Here is a 13,205-nt window from a genome sequence, read left to right as displayed (position 1 = left end):
CAAGTGGTGGGGTCTCTCACCTGTGTTGAGGGGTGTTGGCTTTGCTGCAGTCTCTCTTGTTGAAAACATTTCTTTTCATCCAATTTCAGGTTTTCCCCCCTCTTTTCCTAGAAGGCAGAAAAACTAAGCCTACGAGCGCATCTTGTCTAGAGATCTGCCTATTTTACAGTGAACACTAAGAATAGTTAAGAATTTCAACCTGAAGCACCAGCCTGTCTCTCGCCTCTCTTGAACTTAAACCAACCTTTCTTCCCTTTGAGTCTGACACTGTCCTCTGTAGCCAGAAAACCACCTCTCACCTGTATACGTCTCTGAACTTGAGTGTGACGACCACATGTAACCACGTTTGGGGCCTCAGTGTTCTGTAAGGTAGAGATGAACACTGGGCTCAAAGGCTCTTGGAGTCACTCAAGTAAAGTGATGAGGGCGAGGACTACAGTGGCAACACCACACTGAGGTAGAGAGAGGTGAAAAAAATTGAGGACCAGGCAGTCTGGTGAACATAAGATGTACTAGAAGAACCTAATAGTCCTCTGGTCCAGTGCCTTCAGGCAGACATGGAAACTGAGGTCCAGACGGCATAATGACCTCGCCCAAGGCTGTGCACTTAGTCACCAAGGCAGGAAGGGGCTGGATTGCCACGCCTGCCTCACTGCTTCCTTCATGCAGTTTCTACAATAAACTTCACTTGTCCTAACAGTACTTCAATAAGTACCATTAAATATTCTTAAGGTACTATTTTTTTTCCCATTCCAATTTTAGCCTTTAATTATGTGGCAATGTGGTAATATATAAGGTTCTGTAAAATATTCTTTTTTTTTCTTTTTATATTCCCCATACAATTGCAACCCCCTGATTTTGACCCCAATCCCTCCTTTCCCTGCCCGCCCCCCCATAGTGTGTCTCTGGTTCATAGTTGTTGATTTTGATTTTTTTCTTTCTTATAGTTATTCTTTTTCCTGGTCCCTTATTTAAGTTTTCTAGATTCCTGCTATGAGTGAGACCATCCGGTATTGTTCTATTTCTTTCTGGCTTATTTCGCTGAACATGATCCCTTCCAGCGCCATCCATAAAACTGCATGTGTTTATCTTTTTTGAATGCTGAGTAATATTCCATGGTGTGTGTGAACCACATCTTCTTGATCCAGTCATCTATTTTTGGGCATTTGGGTTGTTTCCAAAGCTTAGCTATTGTCAACAGTGCTGCTATAAACATAGGGGTGCAGGTGCTCTTTGGAATGGATGTTTCTGTGTCCTTTGGGTAAAAACCTAGGAGTGGAATTGCTGGGTCCTATGGAAGCTCTATCTTTAGTAGGTTGAGGAATCTCCACACATCTTAAGGTACTATTTAAATGCTTTTAATTGTACTTCAAAATAGCTCTCAAATCAGGACACACCTTACAACTGATCACATGTCAGTATTTGACAACTGTTTTTTCTTAGTGGTCTATTTTGAAAGGCTGCATCTCGTAACCGACAGCACCTTCCGTTTGATGGGATAGAGCAGGCAGGAGGCCTTGCCCCCTTCGGCCCGAAGGCTCCCGGGGCTATTTGTGAAGTTTAAAGAAAATAAGCACGTGTACAGCACTGCAGCCTTCGAGGCACTTCCAGGAGAAAGTATCCCCAACACCCGACCCACCTTTGGCGGCGGCCGGGCAGGTATAACGGTGGACACAGACCCTCGACCTTCGAGCTGGCACGGACGACACGCGCGGGGTTGGGAGGCCCCCCTCACGGCCTGCCCCCCTCACCCCCTTTCCGGATGCGGCCTCACCAGAAACCGGCTCATTCCAGGATTTCTCGGATGGAAGCAAGTTCTGCCCCCTTAGGAGAGGGGAGGACTCTGGACCGGTCTCCAGGGCGGCAGCCTCCCGGCGCGGCCTGGAGGGCCAGGGGCTCCCCGCTTTCCACCTGCTCGCGGACAGGGCCGGGGTTCGGGTCCAGCCCGCGAGCAGAGGGGCAGCCCCGCGGGGCGACCACGCACAGCCCAGAGCAGGCCGGGGGCCCGGCCCCTCCTCCGCCCTCGCGGGTGGGTCTGCACCCCGCGCGGGGCTCACGAGCGCCCCCCGCCGCCCCGGCCTGCGCCACAATGTCCCCTCCCCCCCTCCCCGCCCGCTCCGAGCCCCGCCCCCGGCCGGCGCAGGCCCCGCCCCTTCCCAACCGCGGGGCGGCAGGAGGGCCGGGCCGATGGCGGTAAATCAGAACCACACGGGGAACCGCCGCGGGGTCATCATCCCTTACGGCGAGAGGTGACTGAGGGGCGCGGGGTGTCGCCGGGGGCGGGGTGGGGGCGGGGGCGGCTCGCCAGCGCTTAGCAAATCAGGATCCTTCCCGCCTTTTTCCTGCGCCTGCGCGGCTCCACCCCCCGCCAGGGGCGCATGCGCGACGGCTCTGGTGCGGCGTCGCGTCTGGAGCGTCTGCACCCGGTGAGGGGTCGGGTGGGTTGGGGGGCGGGGGAGCGCGCCCCTGCGCGTGGGGTGCTGACCGCGGACTGGCAGGCGGCGGACCCCTGGGAGCCTGTGACCTCTGTTGGGGCGGAGGCCGTCACCCGGGGTGAGGCCCTGGGCTCTGGGGCGGCGGAGGAGCTGTGTGTGGAGCATTCTGGAAAGACCCCCAAATGTTGGGAGGCCGCTCCACTCTTGGGGGCCCCTGAAGGCCCCTTTTTATCCCTCGACCAAGAAAAATGCCTGGTTTTCCTCAAGGGGAAACACCCGGGCCAAAGGAAGAGCTGCCGGGGCTGAGCTGGGGGCTCCCGGGCACGGCCGGGCCACGGGGTGCGTCTGTCGGAAGCTCCGTTGGGCAGGCCCCAGGGCTCAAGTCCGCATCCTTTCCTTCTCCCCTAGGGCATTTTCTGGGCAGATTTATGGGGTGGCCTAGACTACAGTCCTCCCTGGTCCCCAAGGACCCGGTTCAATTCTGGGACCCCAGCGGGCCGCTGATAGCTCGGTGACCCTGACCTGGGCTAGGGCGCTGCCCGTCCCCCGCTGGTGCCAGGTGGCTGGGTGACTTCTCAGGTTTTCCTTTTCTGACTTGGATTCGCCTCTTTCCCCTATCTGATGTCTGGTGGCTCTGGCCAAACCTCTAATACTGGACAGTGAAGACCGTGGGCATCCTTGCCGTTTTCCTGATTTTTAAAAAAAAAAGATTTTATTTATGCATACAAGAGCTGGGGTATAGGCCAGAGGTGGGGGAAGGTGGGTAGGTGAGAGGATTCACCAGAGAGAGTGGGGAGCAGAGTAGGTGGATCTACTGAAATACACTGCTGAGGGAAACAGCGGGTGAGACAGGAGAGGTCTGCTGTGCCATGTGGGTAGCTCCCTGGCCGGGCATCAAACTCATGCCACAGTGGCTGGTGATAGCTTGATCGTGCTGAGACTTTAACCCCTCTGCCACCAGGGAGGCTCCCTTTGTTTTTATTTTTTTTAAAGATTTATTTATGCATAAAGCACTGGGGTACAGGCCAGAGATGTGGGGGGTGAGAGGATTCACCAGAGACAGAGTGGGGAACAGAACAGGCAGACTGAGTGAAATACACTGCTGAGGGGAGCAGCAGGTGAGACAGGAGAGGTCTGCTGCGCCATGTGGGTTGCTCCGCGGCCAGTGGGGATGGAACCGACACTGCAAAGACTGCTGACAGCTTCACAGCACTGCGCTCATTCGCCTGTGCCACCAGGGAGGCTCCCCCCTTGTTTTTAAATGGATTGCCTTTTTGTTGACAACCATTTGAGTTGTCATTCTAGATATTTGAGTTATATATTCTAGATATTAAACCTTTAGCAGATATAGGATTTTCAAATATTGTTTCCAGTCTTAATTGTCCTTTCTTTAGCATACTCTGTTGGGGAGAAGGTTACAATTTATCTGCTTTTCTTTTGTTACTTATGTTTTTGGTGTTTTATTTAAGAAACAGTTGCTTAGTACAAAGTCGTTAAATTGTACACCTGTGCTTCCAGTTAAGTGGTAGTGGCCTTGGAGTGCAGCTAACATTACTGAGATCTTCTTCTTGGATATCTATGCTGAGATCTTCATGTGTGTCAATTTACATAACTTCTAAATGTCTGCTGTCTGCCCTTTCTTCCCCACAGTGTCTTGAAGCATTGTGAGGATGTGGACCTCTCCTTCCTGCAGTGGCCAGAGGAATCCCATCTCTTTAAGGGTACAAAGAGGGGGATGTTGTTTCTCACTTCCTACCGGGTAACTTCTACTTCTACTTTCATCTGATTAATTCTGCATTTGTGTTCCTTAAAAATGGAGAGAGAAATTAGATAGACTTTCAAAGTGTTTTTTTTAATTTTTAAAATTTTTTTTAAGATTTATTTTTTTTATTTATTCATACAAGCACTGGGCACAGTCAGAAGCGCGGGAGGGTGAGAGAATTCACCAGAGCCAGAGTGGGGAGCAGAACAGGCAGAAGGACCGAAGTACACTGCTGAGGGGAGCAGCGGGCAGCAGGAGAGGTCTGCGCGCCATATGGGACCCTTGCCCGGTGGCCGGGGAGCAGCCGGGGATTGAACTGGCGCTGCAGAGGCCGCGGGCAGCCTCGCAACCCAGCGTTCAACCACTGCGCCACCGGGGAGGCCCCAAAGTGTTTTTTTTTTTAATTTATGTATTTATTACAAGCACTGGGTACAGTCAGAAGTGTGGGAGGGTGAGAGGATTCGCCAGAGCCAGAGCAGGGAGCAGAACAGGCAGACTGACGAAGTACACTGCTGAGGGGAGCAGCAGGCGGCAGGAGAGGTCTGTGCGCCATGTGGGACCCTTGCCGGTGGCTGGGGATCGAACCAGCGATGCAGAGGCTGCAGGCAGCTTCGCAGCCCAGAGCTCAACTGCTGTGTCACCAGGGGAGGCCCCAAAGTGTTTTTTTTTTTTTTTAAAGATTTATGTATTTATATAAGAACCGGAGTACAGGCCAGAGGTGTGGGGGGTGAGAGGATTCACCAGACACAGTGGGGAACGGAACAGGCAGATTGACTGAAATACAGTGCTGAGGAGAGCAGTGGGCAAGTCAAATGAGGTCTGCTGTGCCATGTGGGTTGCTCCCTGGCAGGCCGGGGATCGCACTTGTGCTGCAGAGGCTGTGGATTGCCTCATAGTATGGTGCTTAACCCTTTGCACCACCAGGGAGGCCCTCAAAGCAGTCTTGCCCTTAGGGTTGCTCTTAACAAAACTCGATCCATGGGGCCTCCCTGGTGGCGCAGCAGTTGAGCGCTGGGTTGTGAAGCTGCCCGCGGCCTCTGCAGCTCTGGTTCGATTCCTGGCTGCCGGGTGAGAGTCCCACATGGCATGCAGACCTCTCCTGCCTCCCGCTGCTCCCCTCAGCAGTGTACTTCATCAGTCTGCCTGTTCTGTTCCCTGCTCTGGCTCTGGTGAAGTCTCTCACCCTCCCGTGCTTCTGACTGTACCCAGTGCTTGTATAAATAAATAAATAAAATTTAAAAAAAAATAGAAAATCTCTATCCATGGACAAGTTGCATCCCTTTCCCAAAGTTTCTTTCCTCCCTCAGGTGATCTTCATAACCTCACACGCAGCCAGTGACCCCATGCTTTCGTTCATGATGCCGTTTGATCTGTTGAGTAATTGCTCCATTGAACAACCAGTCTTTTCTCCCAACTACATTCAAGGAACCATTCATGCAGCTCCGGATGGTAAGTATTCTCCCTCAGAAGTGTTTTGCTCATCTCAAAAGCTTCTAGAAGGTTTAAGATTCAGACTTGGTTCACATTGGCATTTAAATGAAAACTGCCCTGTCTCTTTGGGCAGCACTTTTCTCAGTGTCTGTGGTGTCCATCTGTTGCCAGCTCTGCCAGCCTTTTAGTGAGTGTGTGCCATTTCTACCCCCAGGTGGCTGGGAAGGACAGGCTACTTTTAAACTATCCTTCAGAAAAGGAGGTGCCATCGAATTTGGCCAGTTGCTGATGAAAGCGGCCTCTGCTGGTGAGCAATGCTAATGATCTGGTAGGCACTTTGGGGGTTTGAGGCGTGTGGAATTGAAGTAGGACTGTTATCTAGTGGAGATTTCCTCAATTCTGGTCAGGCAGTGGCAGTGGCACATTTATTCAGCAGGTATTTCCTGAGCCGCCTACTATGTATCAGGTATCACACTGGGTGACGGTAGCGCAAAGATGATGCAGCGCCTCCCTGTAGTACCCGATAGTTTTCTGTCCAGTTAAATATGGCCTCAGATATTATTGACTTCAGGGCAGAAAGTCCCAGCTGCCTTAATTCTTCTTGCTCTGGCATGAGCTCTGTCTTCTCTGTGCTTTGCCTTCGAGTCTTTGAGACTTAGTTGCTACCTTTCATGAGGAGAGAAGAGGTTCTGCCATGCCCTGTAGCAGCCATGTCATGGAAGTATTTTGAAGCCAAGCACTCTTTTTTATGATCTTTTTGTTCATTCTAGCCTCCCTTCATGCCCCGCTTTCTCTTCGCCTTTTGTATTCCAAGTCAACCAGATTGTTTTGTGCCTTGTTCTCTTATCTCAGAGACTTCGTGCTATCTGCTCTGTCTGGAATGCTCCCTTGCCTTCCACCCTTAACTCCAGACTAGTAGAGACATACACGGTCTAGTGGAGACAGGCATATGCAAGTACATTATTGGCTCTAAGACACGGGCTGTGGTAGGGGAATGGACAGATTTCTGGGACACACAGAGCTATGTAGTTTCTAGCCTAGAAAACTGGCTGGATTGTGGTGCTATAAACCATGGTCAATGGTATGAGACAATCTAAGTTGGAGAGGAAATAAATTCAGTTTTAGACATATCAGTACTGGTAACACTGAGTGCTCACCACACACTGGGGGGTGTCCAATGCGTTTACATGTGTGGGTTATTTTATCCTCACTAAAACATTATGATGTAGGTATTATCATTTTCTTCATTTTATAACTGGGGAAACTTAAGGCAGAGATGGATATATAATTTCCCAAAGCTACACAGTTAGCAAGTGCAATGGAGCTGGTATTTGAATCCTAAACCTACTTTCTCTCTAATTTTTTTTTGAAAAAAAATATAAAAAACTGCAAGGGCCTCCCCAGTGGTACCGCCGGTTGAGTGCTGCGCTGTGAAGCTGTCCACAGCCTCTGCAGCGCAGGTTCGATTCCCGGCCAGCCAGGGAGATACCCACATGGCACAGCAGACATCTCCTGTCTCGCCCGCTGCTCCCCTCAGCAGTGTCTTCGGTTTGTCTGCCTGTTCTGCTCCCCGCTCTGTCTCTGGTGAATTCTCTCACCCTCCCACACCTCTGGCTTGTACCCCAGTTCTTGTATAGATAAATAAATCTTTAAAAAAAAAGTTTCAAGAATATTGCAGTGAACTCCCATGGACCCCTCATCTCCAGTCACCCATTGTCAACATTTCCCACAATTGTTTACCTTATTCTTCTTTTGCTTTTGTTGTTACTGAACTGTTTGGGAGTAAGTCACAAAGGTCATTTCCTTTATTCCTAAATATTTGAGTGTGTAATTCGTAGGAGCCTTCTTATCTAACCTCAGTATACTTACCAAATTCAGGAAAATTTAATTTTGAAACAATACTATTATTTCATATGTTGTTTATATTCAAATTCAAATTGTTTCCAAATTCTAGCTTTTTTTTTTTGTAATCCAGGATCTAGTCTCACATTGCATTATTTATTTATTTATTTTTAATTTATGCAATAGCTGGGGTACGGGCCAGGGGTGCAGGAGGGTGAGAGGATTCACCAGAGACAGAGTGGGGAGCAGAGCAGGCAGATGGACCGAAGACACTGCTGAGGGGAGCAGCAGGTGAGACAGGAGAAGTCTGCCGTGCCATGTAGAAATCTCTCTGGCCGGCTGGGAATCGAACCGGCGCTGCAGAGGCTGCAGACAGCTTCATAGCGCGGCCCTCAATGCGCTGCACCACCGGGGAGGCCCTAGTCTGGTATTACATTGAATTTAGTTACTCTGTTTCTTTGGTCTCCTTTAATCTGGACTCAACCTTTTTTTGTTTTTCGTGACATTTACATTTTAAAAAGAATACAGGCTTGGGCCTCCCTGGTGGCGCAGCGGTTGAGTGCTGGGCTGCGAGGCTGCCCACAGCCTCTGCAGCGCCGGTTCGATCCCTGGCCGCCGGGTGAGGGTCCCACATGGCGCGCAGACCTCTCCTGCTGCCCGCTGCTCCCCTTAGCAGTGTACTTCGGTCCTTCTGCCTGCTCTGCTTCCTGCTCTGGCTCTGGTGAATTCTCTCACCCTCCTGCACTTGTGACTGTACCCAGTGCTTGTATGAATCAATCAATCAATCAATCAATCAATCTTTAAAAAAAAAGAATACAGGCTTATTTTGTAGCACGTTCCTTCATTTGGGTTAGTCTGTTTCCTCTTGCATATGTTCAGGTTGTACATCTTTTTTTTTTTTAAGATTTATTCATTTATTTATTCATACAAGAACTGGGGTATAAGCCAGAGGTGCAGGGGGGTGAGAGGATTCACCAGAGACAGAGTGGGGAGCAGAACAGGCAGCTCCACCGAAATACACTGCTGAGGGGAGCAGCGGGTGAGGCAGGAGAGGTCCTGGGGTATTGTTGGACACGCATGTCATGGGATGTAATTCACTTGGTTATTTGGTTGACAACTGCCTTTTCTTCTCAGCCTCCAGAGGAGTCCCACTTAGAAGCCTGACTGTGCTGGTCGCACCGGGGAGCATGATGTGCACTTCGCAGGCGCCTTGTGTAGGTAATACATGCCAGGCAGCTTTTCTTCGGAGGTAGAAAATATACCAGGCACTTAAAGATCGCTTCAACTGCTAGCTTGCTCCAGTGCTGCCGCAGGAGAAGCAGCAGAGGTTTGGAGGGTTGGGGCTGGAAATGGTTGATTCCTTGCCCTCACTTCCAGATGAAAACCCTGGACCTCAGTTCATAGGCTTGCTTTTAACTATAATGTATGAACATGTGGGGAAACTGAGCAGCTCCAGTTAGTGGGAATAGCCATTTCCTGCCTCCTTGCTGCATGATGTGCATGTCTGTGGGCTTTAAATTTTGTGTACAGACAGACCTCAATAGTTACCCTAGTTTTTAAAATCTAACATTCAAAATCTAGTAGTATTGTTAAGGTTTTATAAAAATTATTTTAGTGAGTTGAAATTCACATTATAATCACTTAAAACTATGCAGCTCAGTGGTATTTAATATATGTGCATTATTTACAGCCATCAGCTGTCTCTAGTGCCTAACACCCAAACCACCAAGCCAGCACTTCTCATTGTCCCCTCCCCAGGCCCCTTAGGATCCTCTAACCTGCTCTTTGTCTCCGTGGTTTTGACACTGTCAAATACAATGTAATGAAGCTCTACCCTTAAGGTTTTTTTTTTTTTTTTTTTTTTAATTTATACACGAGCTGGGGCACAGGCCAGATGTGCAGGAGGGTGAGAGGATCCACCAGAGACAGAGTGGGGAGCAGAACAGGCAGACTGACTGAAATACACTGCTGAGGGGAGCAGTGGGTGAGACAGGAGAGGTCTGCTTGCCATGTGGGTTGCTCCAAGGCCGGCAGGAATTGAACCAGCACTGCAGAGGCTGCGGACAGCTTCATAGTGCGGTACTCAATCGCCTGCGCCATCAGGGAGGCCCTACCCTTAAGTTTTTATCTAAGTTTTGTAATTGTGGTTCTTATATTTACATCATTGATTCATTAGAAATTAATTTTGCATAGGGAATAAGGTTAAGGTCCAACTTAAATTTTGCATGTGATTATACAGTTTTCCTAACATCCTTTGCTGAAGAAACTGTTCATTTTCCACTGAGTATCTTGACATTCTTGCTGAAAATCAGTTGGTCATAGATGTTTATTTAGGTTTATAGCTGGATTCTCAGTTCTACTCCATTGCTATAGAAGTCTTTCCTCATGCCAGTGCTACATTGTTTTGAACTCTGTATCTTTGTGTATGTTTTGAAATAAGGAATTGTGATCCTTCTAGTTTGTTTCTTTTTCAACATGGATTTGGCTCTCCATGGTCCCTTGCAGTTCCATATCAATTTGTGAATAAGTTTTCCCTTTTCGACCTCCCTGGTGGTGCAAGGGATTAAGCACAGCACTATGAAGTTATCTGGAAACCTCTGCAGCACAAGTTCGATCCCCGGCCGGCCAGGGAGCTACCCACATGGCGCAGCAGACTCTTCTGACTCGCCCACTGCTCCCCTCAGCAGTGATTTTCAGTCAATCTGCCTGTTTTGCTCCCCACTCTGTCTCTGGTGAATCCTCTCACCTTCCCGAACCTCCAGCCTGTACCCCAGTTCTTATATGCATAAATAAACAAATTTAAAAAAAAGTTTTCCCTGTTCTGCAAAAAAGGCCATGGGATTTTGATAGGTATTGTATTGAATCTGTAACTCACTTTGGGAAGAACTGATACCTTAATATTAAGTCTTCTAATCCATGAACATGGGAAGTGTTTTCATTTATTTAGGTTTTTAATTTCTTTCAGTGTTTTATAGTTTCCAGTGCAGAAGTCTTTGGTCTCCTTGATTATGCTTATTTCTAGGTATTTTATTTTTTGGATGCTATTGAATATGGAATTGTTTTCTTATTTTCCTTTTGTATTATTGTTAGAACTTTTTTTTTTTTTTTTTTGTGGGACCCTCACCGGTGGCCAGGGATCGAACTGGCACTACAGAGGCTGCGGGCAGCCTCGCAACCCAGCGCTCAACCGCTGCGCCACCAGGGGAGGCCCTAGAACTTTATTTTTAATTAAATTTTTCATTTTGAGATATAGCTTCACATGCAGTTTTAAGAAATAATACCAGAAACCTCCTTGTATCTTTTATCCAGTTTCTTTCCCAAGTAACATCTTTCAAAACTGCAGTACAATAGTACAACTGCTTGCTACAATCGAAATGCAGACCATTCCATCACCACAAGTATAATCCCTTCTGTTACAGTTACGACTTATAGTTACACCTGTTTCTCTCCCATTCTCTCCTCCTTGACAGAGGCAATTAATAGTTTTCCATTTCTTATTCCATTTCTATAATTTTACCATTTCAAGAATGTTACATAAAAGGACTCATGCAGGATGTAGGCATTTGGGATGGGGTTTTTACACTCAGCCTGATTCTCTGAAAATTCAGCCAGGTTGTTGCGTGTACCAGTAACTGGCTGCATCTGGTTGCTCCTCGGACCCTAATATATGTTTTCTTTTGGTCAAATTGTAGTAAAATGTCCCTATTTTCATTTCTAATTTGAATAATTTGAGTTTTCTCTATTTTTCTTGATCAATATTAGCTAAAATTTCATCAATTTATTGATCTTTTTGAAGAACCACCTTTTGGTTTCATTTATTTTTTCTATTTTTCTATTTATTTCATTTATTTATGCTTCAATCTCTATTACTTCCTTCCCTCTGCTACCCTTGGGTCTAGTTTCTTCTTTTTTTAGTTCCTTGATTTGTCAAGTTAGGCTGTTGATTTGAGACTTGCTTTTAAATCTTAGCACTTAACAGCTGTAGATTTCCCCCTTGGTACTGCTTTTGCTGCATCTGTAAGTCTTAGTGTGTTATGTCTTTGTTTTAGTTCCTCTCTCAGTACTTTCCAGTTTCTCTTGTGATGCCTTGCTGGGTGCATTGATTGTTTAGGAGTGTGTTGTTTAATTTCCACATTTGTGAATTTTCCAGTTTCCCTTCTGTTATTTAGCTTCAACCTTTGTGACTAGAAACGATACTTTGCCTATTTATCATATGAAATCTATTAAGACTTACTTTTTGGCCTAACATTGGTCTATCCTGAATACATCTCATGTGCACTTGAGAAGAATTCATATTCTGTTGTTGAGTAGAGTGTCCTAGATGTCTGTTAGATCCCGTTGTTTATTGTGTTTTTTGTAAGTACTCTGTTTACTTATTTTCTGTTATTATTATACATTACTGTGAGTGTAGGGTATTGAAGTTTTTCCAGATAACATTTTCCAGATAACATTCCAGACCTATATTTCAGGAATTATAAGCCAAAGTTAAAATTATTTTAAATTTCAAGCTAACAATTTAAAAATTATACATTAGTCTTTTGAATTATGTAGAAAATTTTTAAAATACAATTACAAACCATTGTTACAATATTAACTTTTCTGGTTGCCAACTATTTACCTACATTGAGCTCTTTATTTCTCTGCACAGCTGTGAGTTGCTGTGTGGTGTTCTTGCACATCACCCTGCAGGGCTCCCTGAGGCATTCCCTGCCAGCTAGGTATGCTGGTAGTTGACCTCCAAGATGCCATCTCTCTGGGGTGGCTTCAGTCCTTCCTCACTGTTGAAGGAATTTGACTGGGTAGGACTTTTTGTTTGATAGTTTTTTTTTTTTTTTCCTTTGAGCACTTTGAATATGTATCAGCCCACTACCTTCTGGTCTCCACAGTTCTGGATAAGAAATCTTTTGATTACATTATTGGGATTTCTTTGTATGTGATGATTTGCTGCTTGTGGCTTTCAAAATTTCCTTTGTCTTTGACATTTGGAAGTCTGATTGTAATGCGTCTTAGCAGGGATCTCTGGGTTCATCTTACTTGGAGTTCATTAAGTTTTCAGGTATTTATATCCTGTCTTTCATTGAAGATGGGACGTTTTCAGCATTATTTCTTCAAATATTCTCTCTGCCCCTTTCTCTTTCTTTTCTTTTTAGGGATTCCACAGTGTGTATATTGGTGTGCTTAATAGTTTTCCTCTGGTCCCTTAGATCTGCTCACCTTTCTTCAATCTTTTTCCTCTCTGTTCCTCAGACTTGACAAGTTCCTTTGTCCTATCTTCAGTTTCACTGATTCTATCATCGGCCTGTTCAGATCTGAATTTGAATTCCCCTGGTGAATTTATTTCAGTTATTGTGTTGCCAATCGGGTGGGTTCTTGTGTTCCAACAATTGAGGAATAATTACCGACACACCGGACTGAAGATTAGCAAACTCAGGTTTTTTTTTTTTTTTTTTTTATAGAGGCATGTTTTATTTATTTTGTTTGTTTGTTTGTTTTGTTTATACATGCACTGGGTACAGTCAGAAGCACGGGAGGGTGAGAGAATTCACCAGAGCCAGAGCAGGGAGCAGAGCAGGCAGAAGGACCGAAGTACACTGCTGAGGGGAGCAGCGGGCGGCAGGAGAGGTCTGCGCACCATGTGGGATCCTCCTCCGGTGGCCGGGGAGCAGCCGGGGATCGAACCGGCGCCTCAGAGGTCGCCGGCAGCTTCGCAACCCAGCGCTCAACCACTGCGCCAC

The 13,205-nt window shown here is 46.9% G+C and overlaps 1 protein-coding gene across 10 annotated transcripts in view; it reads left to right on the top strand.

Annotated features, from left to right (window-relative positions):
* The first annotated feature begins 2,144 nt into the window (after positions 1 to 2,144).
* The window catches only part of WBP2NL (WBP2 N-terminal like), an 18,795-nt gene continuing 7,734 nt past the window's right edge, over positions 2,145 to 13,205 (top strand). For 9 of the 10 annotated variants that reach the window (XR_005125667.2, XR_005125664.2, XR_005125659.2 and 6 more), the window contains exons 1-5: positions 2,145 to 2,249; positions 4,086 to 4,194; positions 5,505 to 5,646; positions 5,843 to 5,935; positions 8,605 to 8,688. Coding sequence is in view for 1 of the 10 variants with exons in the window: in XM_037513441.2 (XP_037369338.1) it covers positions 2,188 to 2,249; positions 4,086 to 4,194; positions 5,505 to 5,646; positions 5,843 to 5,935; positions 8,605 to 8,684 (486 nt within the window). In the remaining 9 variants the exon portion in view is untranslated. The remainder of the gene's footprint in view (positions 2,250 to 4,085; positions 4,195 to 5,504; positions 5,647 to 5,842; positions 5,936 to 8,604; positions 8,689 to 13,205) is intronic. The other variant, XM_037513441.2, reaches the window with a different exon arrangement.

This window comes from Talpa occidentalis, unplaced genomic scaffold (assembly GCF_014898055.3).
Source record: "Talpa occidentalis isolate TD23 unplaced genomic scaffold, MPIMG_talOcc4v2.1 talOcc4.16, whole genome shotgun sequence".
Taxonomy (NCBI): domain Eukaryota; kingdom Metazoa; phylum Chordata; class Mammalia; order Eulipotyphla; family Talpidae; genus Talpa; species Talpa occidentalis.
This window is presented reverse-complemented; position numbering and strand designations above follow the sequence as displayed.